At 36.3% G+C, this 14,672-nt stretch overlaps 1 protein-coding gene across 3 annotated transcripts in view; it reads right to left on the minus strand.

The window, feature by feature from the left end:
* CDK17 (cyclin dependent kinase 17) overlaps positions 1-14,672 on the minus strand; it is a 120,408-nt gene that overhangs the window by 45,438 nt on the left and 60,298 nt on the right. For all 3 annotated transcript variants that reach the window (XM_072773173.1, XM_072773172.1, XM_072773171.1), the window contains exons 2-3: positions 9,104-9,250; positions 1,634-1,798 (exon numbers count right to left, since the gene is read on the minus strand). In XM_072773173.1, the coding sequence (XP_072629274.1) occupies positions 1,634-1,798; positions 9,104-9,221 (283 nt within the window). In that variant the 5' untranslated portion in view covers positions 9,222-9,250. The remainder of the gene's footprint in view (positions 1-1,633; positions 1,799-9,103; positions 9,251-14,672) is intronic.

Consider the following 14,672-nt stretch of genomic DNA (forward strand, 5'->3'; position numbering starts at 1 on the left):
TAACCCCAAAAGCAGAGGTAATAGTGTAGTAAAATAATTTGGAAATAATGATCTTTAAAGATTCATTACTTTTGTTTTTAATTAGCTTACTTAGTTATAGGTTTTTAACATTTAAATTTTAATAATGGGGATCCCTGGGTGGCGCAGCGGTTTGGCGCCTGCCTTTGGCCAGGGCGCGATCCTGGAGACCCGGGATCGAATCCCACGTCGGGCTCCCGGTGCATGGAGCCTGCTTCTCCCTCTGCCTGTGTCTCTGCCTCATTCTCTCTCTCTGTGACTCTCACAAATAAATAAAAATTTAAAAAAATTAAAAAATAAATAAATAAATAAATAAATAAATTTTAATAATGGCTATATTTAACAACCAGCTTGCAAAACTCCTGAAAATTTAACAATCATCTCTCATGAACCAGTGTGAGCCAATTCCAGCACACCATTCCACAAAGTTACATCTGCAGGGATAAAGGTGACCTACATTTCTCCCATAGATAAAACCCCACTCTATATTCCTCATATTAACAAAACTCAAAAGCTCATATTCCTCAAGTTAACAAAACACATGAGTAAATAACCTACCATGGCAAAGGAAGCAGATAAGCAAGTGGCAAAATAAAAGCCTTAGAAACTTATGTCATGAGACTATAAAATCATTATGTTTAAATGGATTTTTTTTAAAGATTTTATTTATTTATTCATGAGAGACACACACAGAGAGAGAGAGAGAGAGAGAGAGAGAGAGAGAGGCAGAGACACAGGCAGAGGGAGAAGCAGGCTCCATACAGGGAGCCCGATGTGGGACTCGATCCCGGGTCTCCAGGATCACACCCTGGACTGAAAGGCGGTGCTAAACCACTGAGCCACCCGGGCTGCCCTTAAATGGATTTTAAAAATCAAAACATAGGGACACTTGAGGGGCTTAGTTTGTTAAGCATATGCCTTTGACTTAAGCATATGCCTTTGACTCTGGTCATGATCCCGCAATCCAGGGACCGAGTCCCACATATCTGGCCCCCTGCTCAGTGGGGAGTCTGTTTTCCCCTCTCTGTCTACCCAACCCCTAGCTCATGTGCTCTTACTCAAATAAATAAATAAAATCTTTAAAAATACCTTTAAAAATTTTTTAAAAAAATAAAAATACCTTTTAAAAATATAAAAATAAAAACACGATAGTAAGATGCTATGAAAAAAGACCAGAGAAATAAACAGAAACTTGCAGGTATGTATCTTTCCTAAATATTTAGAACGACATAGTGATATAAGAATAGCAGCTCAGGTGACATTCATGTATACAAATCATTGCACTGGGTTCTTGTACGGCGATGATCTGGAATTACTATGGTAAGACCCTAAATTAAGCACGATCTTCATGATTTCATCTTGAAATTATGCATCCATTTCCTAAGGGTTTTGTTTTTTTCCTGATGGATAGGTTTTCAAATGTTACTCCTCTGTAGTGTCAGCACTAGTACCTCTGTAGAGCCTTCTTTCTGCTATCTCTGTTATTTTCAACTTGATTTTTAGTTTACAAAAAAAATCAGATAATGAAGGCTAGCTGACTTCCATACAACTCTAACAATAGCTATGTATATGATCTACAGTAAGAAAATTAAAAAAAAAAGGGCCATTAAATTACCTAATCTGCTTCCATTTCTGGGCATTGCCATGAAGGATCCAAGGCTTCCTCCAATAACACTATGTGGTCTCCGCAATGGGGGCTTCTTGAAGGACCCTGTGTACTGGTGAAGGAAGGAATGCATACTGTGAGAGGTTGGAGGCCTGCCATTCTTCACAATAGGCTCTGTGGTTCACAGTATCCAAAATCATTCCATTAGCAGCCCAAGATCCAGGATCACATGAGAAGGATTGAGAAAGCAAAACAGAAAACAAAAGGTTTATGAGATTAGTAACATTTAAGAGTTCTTTGGCTATCTATACAAAGAAGCAGAATTAAATAATTTCTATGAAAAACCACAGAAAACACTTTAATATTTGAAAGTAGTCTAATCACTTAAATATCCACTTTTGGAAATAACCAAAATTGGTTAGCAATCATAAAACTACTAATACAGTCCACAGATTTCAACCATTTGCTTATTTTAATGTATCTCAAGCTTATTTCCAAACTACTGTACATTTACTAACTGCCTCAAATATCCCTTATAATTAGGCATGCTAGAGTATATAAACGACATGGTCCTGGCCTGAATGAATTTATGTCCCTATTTGCTATACATTCAAAAGGTACGTCAGTTAATGGTTAAACACAGAAGTAGTTAAGCACAGATCAATATAGAGGTTCTGAAATTTATTACCCAAAATTTAGGACTTTCAATATAAAGAGGTTTTCGCTTTTTATTATTTTTTTTTAAAGATTTTATTTATTTGTTCGTAGAGACAGAGAGAGAGAGAGACAGAGAGAGAGGCAGAGACACAGGCAGAGGGAGAAGCAGGCTCCATGCAGCGAGCCCGACGTGGGACTTGATCCTGGGTCTCCAGGACAGGACAACACTCTGGACCGAAGGCGGCGCTAAACTGCTGAGCCACCGGGGTTGCCCGAGGTTTTTGCTTTTTAAAGAAATTACAGATGTATACACAAGCAGAAACATTTAAAAAATATAAACCTTAAAATTTATTTAATTGTAATTATATACAAAACAGGAGAAATCCTGTTTTGTAATGCTTATGAGGAATCTCAGGATTCCTTTCCACCTCTAAGTAAGAGCTCTAAAATAGGTTAAAGACATGATACATTCTTCTATGACAAATAATTAGTCTTTTGTATTAGAATTATGTTTTACTGGTAGTAATCAAGGAATTTTAAAAGGAACTAGGCTTCTCTGAATATCTTCTCCTCTAAAATGGAACCAGCTCTTCTTTTGTAGTTGATAATCAGAAGCAAGAGTATCTCCTGATGTGGGTATTTCCCCTACCTGTAAAGGTTTATGAGACACAAAGAACAAGAAGACTTTATGACCCACACCTCTACTGATAATGGCTGCATAAAAGAAAATGGGAGAAGGAGGATGACCCAAAGGGTCCTTGGGGGTCAAACAGAACTCAAGTTCTCTAATTTTGGTAAAACATCAAACTGGAAAAAGGAAAAGTACCTAACTAGTAACAGATAATGCCTGTCTAAAGTGTCCCATGGCCTGTACATTCCTTGGTGGTAGCTGGCTGATCAAGGATTTAAGGGATCTTAAGCTTAGTAAAATAACCAATGATTTAATAATGAATGCAGAGGAGATATATAATACAAATGCAAAAATGAAATAGTCAAACAGTGTAAGATATAGGCTAGAACATATTTAAAAATTTCTTCTTTCTATGTTATAATATTCCATATCTGGAATCGTAATAAAATACACATATATTCTGCCTATAGACAACATGTTTTAGTCACTCTGTAAAGTTATCCTGGGGATTAAAGCTTTACAGTCTTGAGGAATATAGCTTAAAAAGATCATAAAAATTCAATTATTCAGTGGACATTTATTTATTGTGTGCCTACTATTCTAGGTCCTGGGCATCAACAGGTGAACAAAACAAGCAAAATACTACTAAGGCTGTAAGATTTTATGAAGGGGAAACAAATAAGAAACTAACGAATAAGAAAAATATCAGGGCACCTGGGTGGCTCAGTTGGATAAGCATCTGCCTTTAGCTCACATCATGATCCCAAGGGTCCTGGGACTGAGCCCTGTGTCAGGTTCCCTGCTCAGCAGGGACTCTGTTTCTTCCTCTGCCCTTACCTGGCTAAAGCTGGCCTTCTTGCTAATAAAATCTTAAAAAAAGAAAAATATCAGGGATCCCTGGGTGGCGCAGCGGTTTAGCGCCTGCCTTTGGCCCAGGGCACGATCCTGGAGACCCAGGATCGAGTCCCACGTCGGGCTCCCGGTGCACGGAGCCTGCTTCTCCCTCTGCCTGTGTCTCTGCCTCTCTCTCTCTCTGTGTGACTATCATAAAAAAAAAAAAAAAAAAAAAAAAAATCAGTGATAGGCAATATGCAAAAGAGAGATATGATAGAATATAAAGGAGTGCCTATTTTACAATGAATACTGAGTAAAGTTCTCCCTGCAGAAGTGTTTTTGACAGAGATACAAATGCAAGAAAGAGTCAATCTAAGTTAAAAAATATCCCAGACAGAGGGTAAAGCTACTGCAAGAGTTAACACGTGGCAGGAGTTTGACTTCCTAGGGCAGCAGTCATCAAATTTTAGCAAGTTTCAGTATTAAAATACAAGACTGCCGGGCCCAACCTTCCAGACCTCCTGACTCTCAGTAGGTCTGACATGGAATCTGAAATTTGCATCTCTAACAAATTCTCAGGTGATGCTGAGGTTGCTGGTCCAGGGGTCAAACTCTGAAAACACTGTGTTAAAGGAACACAAAGAAGGCAAGTGTAGCTGTAGTACACATACGTTATTTAGTGAGGTCAGAGAGATAAGCAGGTTTGTAGGTAACCATAAAAGTTTAAATTTTATTCTCAGATTAGAATCAGTTATGGTAGCTTGGAAGCAGGTAGTAATATGATTTCATTCATGTTTTAAAACTACCACTCTGAGGGGTCAGGGATGGTGGGAGATAAGAGGTGGAATAACTATAAAGAGGTAGCATGAGAGGGATGTCTTTGTGGTAATGGAATACCTCCTTATCCTGACTGCAGTCATGGTTATATGAATCTACACATGATACAATGGCACAAAACTATACTCACACTTCCAGTATTAATTTTCCGAGCTTGATAATGGTCTATAGTTAAGGAAGATGTAACCAAAGGAGGGAACTGAGAGAAGAGCACAAGGGACCTCTCAGTACTATGTTTACAACTTCCTTTGAATCTATAATTATTTAAAAAATTTTTAAAAAATTAAACATTACTCTTGTTGCTGCTGGAGAACAGATGAGAGGAAATCAACAGAAGGGAAACAGAAGAGACTACTATAGTATCCTAAACAACAAACAGTGGTGGCCTGGACTGAATGGAGAGGAGGCGGCAAATTTAGGATATATTATAAAGACAGAATCAAAGGCTAGCAGACATGGCTACAAAATTACTTTCATACATATTCTCCAATCCAGCTTTTAGTGAGGACCTATATTAAAAACATCTATCTAAAGAAAAATTTTAAAGCTACAGCAGAGCCTCTGTTAAAAATAAATAATAATACGTAAAAAGGACAAGAGCTGTAACCATGTTATCAAGCATATATGTAACTATCATTAACAGTGAGTTTTTAAAAGTTATTTACATGGTAAATACACAGGAAACTAAAATGATAGAAAGGAGAAGGGGGAAACAGAAATGTGAAAAAGAAAAATCAAGGATCATTCCTGGTTTTCTAGTTTTAAGAAGTTTAGGTTAAGTGAGGGAAATTGGAAAAGAAGCAGACTTGGGGGGAAGGAAATCAAGAATTATGGTTTGGTAGTATTAAGTTCAACTTCTATTAAATATCTATATGGAGAAGCCAACTAATATTTGGCTGTGAATCCAGAGATCCAGACAAAAATCCTGACTAGAAATACAGATTTAGGAATAGTCAGCATACACATAGTAGCTGAAATCACAGGACTGGATAACATCAGCCCAAGGAGAGTGTACAGAAAAGAGAATAGGGTCCATGAATCATAAAATATTCCAACATCTCAAGAGTACGGCAGCAATTAATTGGAAGTTCAATAAGACAATATGTTGTATTTTAAAAAATGGAACTTTTAAGACATCATGCTAAGTGAAAGAAGTCAGATACAAAAGGACAAATACTGTATGGTTCCACTTATATGAGGTACCTTTAAATTCACAGAAGACAGAAAAGTAGAATAGTTGTTACCCGAGACTGAAGGAAGGGGAGAACAGACAGCTATTATGTAATGAATATAGAGTTTCAGTTTGGAATAGTGAAAAAATTCTGGAGATAGATGGTGATGTGATGGCTGCACAACAACGTGAATGTACCTAATGCCACAAAAACTAAAAACTTCAAAGTAGTTAAAATAGTAAATTATACATTATGTATACTTTACCACAGTATTTTTTTATTTTTTTAAATATTTATCTATTCATGAGAGACGCAGAGAGAGAGAGGCAGAGAGGCACAGGGAGAAGCAGGCTCCACGCAGGGAGCCCGACGTGGGACTCAATCTGGGGACTCCAGGATCGCGCCCTGGGCTGAAGGCGGCGCTAAACCGCTGAGCCATCCAGGCTGCCCACAGTATTTTTTTTTTTTAAAGATCTTATTTATTTATTCATGATAGAGAGAGAGAGAGAGAGAGAAGCAGAGACACAGGCAGAGGGAGAAGCAGGTTCTCTGTAGCCCAATGTGGGACTCAATTCCAGGACCTCAGGATCACGACCTGAGCCGAAGGCAGATGCTTAACTGCTGAGCCACCCAGGCGTCCCTACCACAATATTTTTTAAAGTAATGACGATCTGTATGAAAAACAGCAGATCTCTTATTCTACAAAGTAGTTAGTTCAAAGTAAGACTTCCTAATGATTTTTAACATAACATGGCAATCATGATTTCAAGCATCTTATTCATTTGGATTTTCTGATTATGTGAACTATCAGCAGGAACATGCGATTTCTTAGCCCATGCTGTACTCTTCCTTATTCCCTACCCCAATCCTGCTCTTTTAACACTATTAATACCTAATCCTAGTCAGACCCTACATACAGCCATAATCTGTGCTTTTAACCTCATTCTCTCATGGACCCTTGCTATTTGTAAGAGTCAGCACTACCTACAACCTCCTAGTGGCATCCACTCTTGCAAAAAACTTCACTGCTATCATCTACCAGATCATCAGGAGAAAGGAAAAAAACCTGGGTGAATGACAAAGTCTCACAATATCCACCAACTAGGCTTGTTGACTCTAAACAACTTAATAAACTTCCCCATTACACAGACTGAGTAAAGAAAAGGAACTGGAATATCTGGAAAACTAGATCATTTCAATCTTTGCTGTTTTGGGGGGTTTCTTCAGATTCTAAGTAATCATGAGAAGTGGCATTCTGTTAAATTTATTTTATTATACTTCCTAAGAACATAAAGATGCAGTTTTCTTTAAGAATTTTAGTTGTCAAAAAAAGTAACTTTTGTTGTAACTGCATTTGAAAGCCCTCAAATAATATATGTGTAATAAAACATTATTCTTGCTTTTTTCAACTGTGATCTATTTTCTCCCTCATATTTAAATTGTCACCTATTCCATTCATCAAATTCAGTAATTTTAACAAATATTCTCAATAGAGTAATGTTACTTAAACAAGATCCTGAAATATCTTAACTTTTCTGTGATATGTCTAAAAATACAATTAAAAACATTTACTGGGGGTGTCTAGGTGGCCTAGTTGGTTAGTAGGAGTCCAACTCTTGATTTCAGTTCAGGTCATGATCTCAGGATCATAAGATCAAGCCCCACCACAGAACTCTGCACTGGGCTTGGGATTCTCTCTCCCCCTCTCTTTCTCCCTTCAGCCCCCCACCCAGCCCTCTCAAAAACAAACAAACCCCCAAGGTTTAATTAAAAGACCAAGAATTCAAAGAGGGTCTAAGAGAGAATTAAGGATTTTGTTCCTAGTAAGAGGAAAAAAATGACATTATAAAATTATCTTTGAGTTTTGACCCAAATGAAAAATGTGTCCCCCTCCAACATTTAAGTTATATCCAAATTATTATTTTTAAAAAATATTTCTACTGAATTTATCTGTCTCCTCTTCCATATTACAACCAGCCAGATAAACTTGAGTAAATAATGATCCTTCTGAGAAAACAGATAAATTAAAGGTTGAGTAGGATAAATTACTTACTCAGAGACAAAAACTAGTAAGGGTGTGTTAGTGTATCCCAAATCCTAATCCATGACTTTTAACTAAAATTCAGAGCCCGTTCCATTATACCTTTCCCTCTCTCACAACAAGGACATTTACATTCAGCAAAAGTGGGTAAGGGTATTCATGCTTTCACCTACTGCCACAAATTTCTAACAAAAGAATTTCAGGCACAGGGAAGAAAGGCTTGCCAGAGAAGGCAGTCATTCCTGCAACTCCTTCATGATTATTACTATAATATCCCCAGGGTTATTTCAGTTCTAAAATACGTACCCCTGTTCTATAAATTTCATCAGGATTTTACATTTTAATCTACTCAATTTAATAAGCTCTTTTCATTTTATATCAGCATCTGTGTATTACTTTACATTGTAAAAAAGAACTGTCAAACACATGAAATGTTATATGCCTATCTACTGTTAAGTAGTAGATATTATGGATTATCTCAATATTATGGATAGATTCTACAGTAAATATAAAATAAGGAAAGAGTAAGATTCACTCATGTCATGAATCTTGTCATTTATAGTCCATATGCATATATACTGTCACAAAATTATGAGGAACATCAAACAGGAATTTCACAAACTTACTACACTTTTAAGCTGTGTTAACTTGAATTATCTTAAAAACCATTATTTAACAACTAGGATGATATTATATAAGGTATTCTTATTTAAGAGCCAATTAAAAAAACAGAAAGAGTGAAGTAAGTCAATCGGAGAAGGACAAACATTATATGGTTTCATTCATACGGGGAATATAAAAAATAGTGAAAAGGATTAAAGGGGAAAGGAGAGAAAATGAGTGGGAAATATCAGAGAAGGTGACAGAACATGAGACTCCTAACTCTGGGAAATGAACAAGGGATAATGGAAGGGGAGGTGGTGGGCAAGGGGATGGGGTGACTGGGTGACGGGCACTAAGGGGGCACTTGACAGGATGAACACTGGGTGTTATACTTTATGTTGGCAAATCGAATGCCAATAAAAAAATACACACACACAAAAAAGAAAGATAAACAGGATAGGAAAATCCATAAGGGTTAGAGACTAGGTATAATAACACTCCTGCAGTAAGAATGAAACATTCCAATAAGTAAGCGCAAGCAAAAGTCACGTAGTCTTCTGTTTCCTAAGAACTAGAGAACAAGACAAATAAACAAAAGGAAGCTATTAGGAACTTATCAGAAAATTAAATTCACATTCAATTTATAAAGTAATTAAAACGGAGAAGCATCTCTCCTTCCCTCCCCTCCCCAGCCAAATATTTACCATTATCCTTGCTGCTGTTTTCTTCAATGGTCATTTGTTCCGCCAATTCAGACAATGATTCATCAATAGTCTGGCTTCCTCGAAGAGTGAGGGATAGCCTTCTCTTAAATTTTTTCATCCTATCAACTGAACGTGACTCGAACAATCCTAAAAAAAAAAAAAATTAAAAAATTAAAAAATTAAAAAAAAGAATGAACACGAAATTAAAGCTAAAAAAAATGCCATTTTGAGTTTACTGGGAATCTTCAAAATAGGAATATAAAAAGGAGTTCTCGTGTCCACCAATCACAATACAATATTTCTTCAAGATCCAGACACTTTGATTAATAATGCTATATTTATGCAGTATCATCAGAAGAGCAGGGATTCTACAAAACCAAGTAAAAATGGAGGTCTGAAGCATCACAACTGAATTTAGAAGGATTAGAAATTTTCCTAAAATGTGCTCTTTAAAAACCAATATAGTATTTTGATGCATAGGTCTCATCATTATAAATATTAATCATCACATTGGAAGAAATCAGTGATATCTTATATATAAATGGGGACATAGGACATGTAAAGGGGACTGGAGAGAGAAGAAAGAGTGATGTTTGACACTGTTAAACAACTCCAACAGGAATTTTCTGTTTAAAGTTCTTATTTAACCAATATATTACATTTTTTTTCTCCCCTTGGTCAGCTGTTAGGAACCTCTTCCTATTATTCTAACAATGACAAGGTTTTTTTTTTTAAAAAGATCATGTATTTATTTATTCATAGAGACAGAGACAGAGAGAGAGAGGCAGAGACACAGGCAGAGGGAGAAGCAGGCTCCATGCAGAGAGCCCGACGTGGGACTTGATCCAGGGTCTCCAGGATCACGCCCTGGGATGCAGGCGGCACTAAACCACTACACCACCGGGGTTGCCCGAATGACAAGTTTTAAAAGGAAGAAATGAAAGCTAAATTCATAATATTAAATGCATACCCTGTACAAATGACTTTCATATTGTTTAATTCATTTAGTCCTCCTACCTCTAGAGTGGACTATCCATAGCAGCTATGCTATTCCATTTTCACAAATAAATTCACAGATTCAAAGAAGTCCCCTGACCAAAGTCAAATGAACAATAAATGATAGAACTGAGATTTAAAACTAGGATCATCTTTCCCACACATTTTAACATCTCTGAAATTAGGATGCAGCTTATCATTAAGGGGATGTCAAAATAAAATTGACAGCCTCTTTTTTCTTAGTGGTACATACAGCAATGGTATGATTCATAGTAGAACCACAAATAAAGTCTAAGTATTTGCTGCCAAAAAGATTTTCTCAATAATCTACTTGTAATTTCTTTTCTAGTTTACTATTTTTTACTTGTGATGAGCAACTTTACCAGATTACCAAACATATTATAACCATTAGCCCAACTAAAAGTAAGAATCTTATAATAATTCCCCTATGCTAAAACACATGTTTTATCATCCAGCTCTGGGTAGCTACTTTGAATCTCTATGTATTTTGCTTATTTTCTCATTTTTAGGTCTATGTAAGTAGTGAGGTATGCTCAACAGGTATCATATGATATTTGTTTGCTCAAGGGCTCAGGGGAGGGTACTGAGCAGAAATTTGTGACAATATTGTATTTTACCAACTACTTTTTACATTATATTTTTTTAAAACCTATAACAAAAATATAAAAACCACGCACATTAAAATAGCAAAAGTTGTAACTGCACTCTAATAAGGACACTTTTTATCCTTAAGCTTTAAAACAGCTGATATTTTTTTGGTGAGATACTGAAAAACCCCTGTTCCTCAGTTTAGTTTGGTCGGGACACCAACAGGACAAATCCATAGTACTGAGTATTTTCTTTTTTTTTTTTTTTTTTTAAATTTTTATTTATTTATGATAGTCACAGAGAGAGAGAGAGAGAGGCAGAGACACAGGCAGAGGGAGAAGCAGGCTCCATGCACCGGGAGCCCAACATGGGATTCGATCCCGGGTCTCCAGGATCGCGCCCTGGGCCAAAGGCAGGCGCCAAACCGCGGCGCCACCCAGGGATCCCGTACTGAGTATTTTCTACTGAGTTATCTTCCTGTTGACTAATCCTCTTTTCAGCTGTGTCCAATCAACAGTTAAAATCATCTACACTTACTATATTTTTCAGTTCTCAAATTTCCATATGATTCTTTCCTATTGATTCCAGTTCTCTAGGGGAATTCTCCACCTTGTCATCTATTTTCATGAATAGATTAAAGTATTTTAAAGCTCTTGTCTGTAATCCAGTCTGCATAACTTATTTCATTGCTGACTTATCTCTGTTGGTCCTGTGTATACCTAGTAATTTTTAATTGAATATTATTAATTGTATGTGATGATTGCACGAAAATATGAAAAAATTAGAGGAAAAAAGATTATGTTACCTTCTTCCAGAGATGATTTAATTTTTTTCTAACAAGCAGAGTAGGAGCAGATCACTTCAACCCAATCAAGAACTGAGCTGAATGAGACTGGATTTCAAACATTGTAAAGACTGGCCTACCTCTGATTTGTTACCACTCTTATGGTATGCCACCCTTCAAAGGATTCCAAATGCAAACAAACCTAAGGCTAGAACAACCAACAAAAACTATTAAAAGCTCCACTTAGCTTCCTCAGTTGCTTTTTGCTCATCTCTTCTACAATGTTCAGCTTTCATCATCCTTTCCAAAATAACTTAAGAGCTAGAAAATGCCTTAAGAAGGAAACCAGCATAGAATATGTCTATCTCCCCTCTCTCCTGAATCTTGCCTCAAGGCGTGACTAACTTCAAAGCTCTACCATGCCTTCAAATTCATTTTTCCCCCCATATCAAACAGTTCTCTGTAGAATATTCAGTATAATACAAGTTGCTCTATCATACATAGAAGTGGAGATTTAGGATTAAAAGAGGTAGTGTATATGTGACAGCACCAAACTGTTTTGCTTACTACAGCTTTGTGGTAGATCTTTAAATCTGGCATTGTGACACCTCCATCTTTGTCCTTCTTTCTCAAAACAGCTTTCACTGTTCAAGGTCTTTTGTGGTTCCAAGCAAATTTTAGAATTATTTGTTCTAATTCTGTAAAAAATGTTGTAGGTATTTAGATAGGGATTGCAATGAAACTGTAGACTGCTCTGGGTAGTATAGGCATTTTAACAATAGTAATTCTTCTAATCCATGAGCATGGAATATCTTTCCATTTGTTTGTGTTGGTCTTCAATGTCTTTCATCGATGTTTTATAGTTTTCAGAGCACATGTTTTTCACTTCCTTGGTTAAGTTTAACCCTAGGCATTTTATTCTTTTTGGTGTATAGCATATTACTCACAATAGTCAAGAATGGAAGCAGCCTAAGTGTCCATCAATAGATGAATGGATAAAGAGGATGTGGTATGGAATATTACATAGCCACAAAAAAGGATGTGATCTTTCCATTGCAACAACAATGGATAGATTTAGAGGGTATTATGCTCAGTGAAATAAGTCAGAAAAAGGCAATACAGTTTAACTTCACTTATATATGGGATCTAAAAAACAAACAAATGAATAAAACAAAAAGTAGAATCAGACCTACAAATACAGAGAACTGAGGGTTACCAAAGGGAATGGGGTGGCAGGGAGATATGTGCAAAACAGATGAAGGAAAGTAGAAGATACAGGTTTCCAGTCATGGAATGAATGAGTCATAGGAATAAAAGACACAGCATAGGAAATATAGTCAAGGGTCTTGTATTGAGGTCGTATGGTGACAGATTGTAGCTACACTTGTGGTGAGCATAACACATCATATAGAAATGTTGAATCACTATGTTGTATACATGAAACTAATATAACACTGTATGTCAACTATACTCCAATTAAATATTTAAGAAAAAAAAATAGGGAATATATGTATTTCACCAAGCAAGGTGAATTTATAGGAGGCAGTAAGTAAAATATAAAAGTTGATTCCAACTAAAAACCTGTTACTACAGGGCTGTTCTACATGCTAGATTCTTTACTTCTCAGTCAGCCTTTATAAAGTTCTACCTTGTCAGTAATCCATGCCGTTTGTTTAAAACATATTGGATATTTAAGGTAAATTGAGCTATGGCCAATCTCATCTACCCTTCTGTCACTGTAAGAATTTATACTAGAGATACTCTGCTATAGGGATCCAAATCACCCTGTGCGGTAAGGTAACTCTATAAGCTGGCGGGGGCGGGTTGCAGCTCAAACTCTGCACATTCCAAAGAAAAGACTTAACTGTGGTAGACTACTGGGAAATAATTTCTAAGCCCTTGGAATATCTTGCCTGGTAAATCTGTTTGCCTAAGATCTTGGGCCACACCAGGTAATTTATATTAGCAATGTAAATTATGGTAAATGTCTGTTTTTGTATGCCTGGGGTTTAAACCACACTATCAGTTGGACCTCAGAGGAGAGGAGAGATAAGTGAAGCTGGTGGAGACAGAGTAGCTAAGATATTTATATGGGTACTTCTGTGCCTATGTAACTGATCCCCAGTGAAAATACTGGACATCAAGACTCAAGTAAGCTTCCCTGGTTGACAACACTGCACATGTCATACAAGGTGGCTGGAAGAAGGAAGCACTGTCCATGCAACTCCAGTAGGAGAGGTTAACTAAAACCCTGCACCTGGTTTCTCTCGGACTCTATCCTACACACACTTCTCCCTTAGCTGATTTTAATCTGTATCTTTTCACTGTAATAAATCATAACCATAAGCTTTTCCTATGCTTTTCTCTGACTTCTGTTTCCTTCTAGCAAATCATCAAGCCTGAGGATGGTCTTAGGGAACCCCCAACACACACACCTTCAAAAAATCTGCATGCCCAAGCAAAACAAAAACTCTTTAGAGCTGGTAGCTCACAACTGCCAAGTTTCAAACTCCAATATTTTCAAACATAGCGGCATCATCCCAATGTCTATCGAACTATATAGACATCACCACTTTCTAATCTTGCACATATCATGTTTGAAAGTTTGCTGCTTGTTGTGTCAGATGACAAATAAGGATCAAACAACAAACTACAACAGAAATGTTATTATAGAATTAATTCACATAAAATAGTAACATCCCATTCTGACCACTTAAGAAGTGGTCAGTTCAAACTGCCTTATACTGTAAATGTAAAATACAAACTGTATTTTAAAAACTCAGTATTTTAAAATAGTATTTTAAAAGGACATAAAAATAGCTCATTAATTGTTGTATAGATAACATTTAAAAATTCCAGATATATTTGGTTATATAAAATGTATTATTAAAATTAACTCTACTTTTTAAAATATACTTTTAAATTAAGTACGGGGTTCACATATTTCTATTGGACAATGCTGGTATAGAGCATCTAACTGATCTTGGTAGTTTTAAGTGAGTACAATTTAAAAAAAGGAATCACAAAAGCCTTAACCTTTTCTTGATAAAATGTATTTGAACAATATATCAAGAGACATTCTATGTTTTATAACTCAGAATAGTATGCACTGCATTTATTTTCTATCAAGGTAATTCCAGTCTAAAAAAAAACCTTTGGTATTTTCTATTTTATCAGCAA

The sequence above is a fragment of the Canis lupus genome, chromosome 13, assembly GCF_048164855.1.
Source record: "Canis lupus baileyi chromosome 13, mCanLup2.hap1, whole genome shotgun sequence".
NCBI lineage: Eukaryota > Metazoa > Chordata > Mammalia > Carnivora > Canidae > Canis > Canis lupus.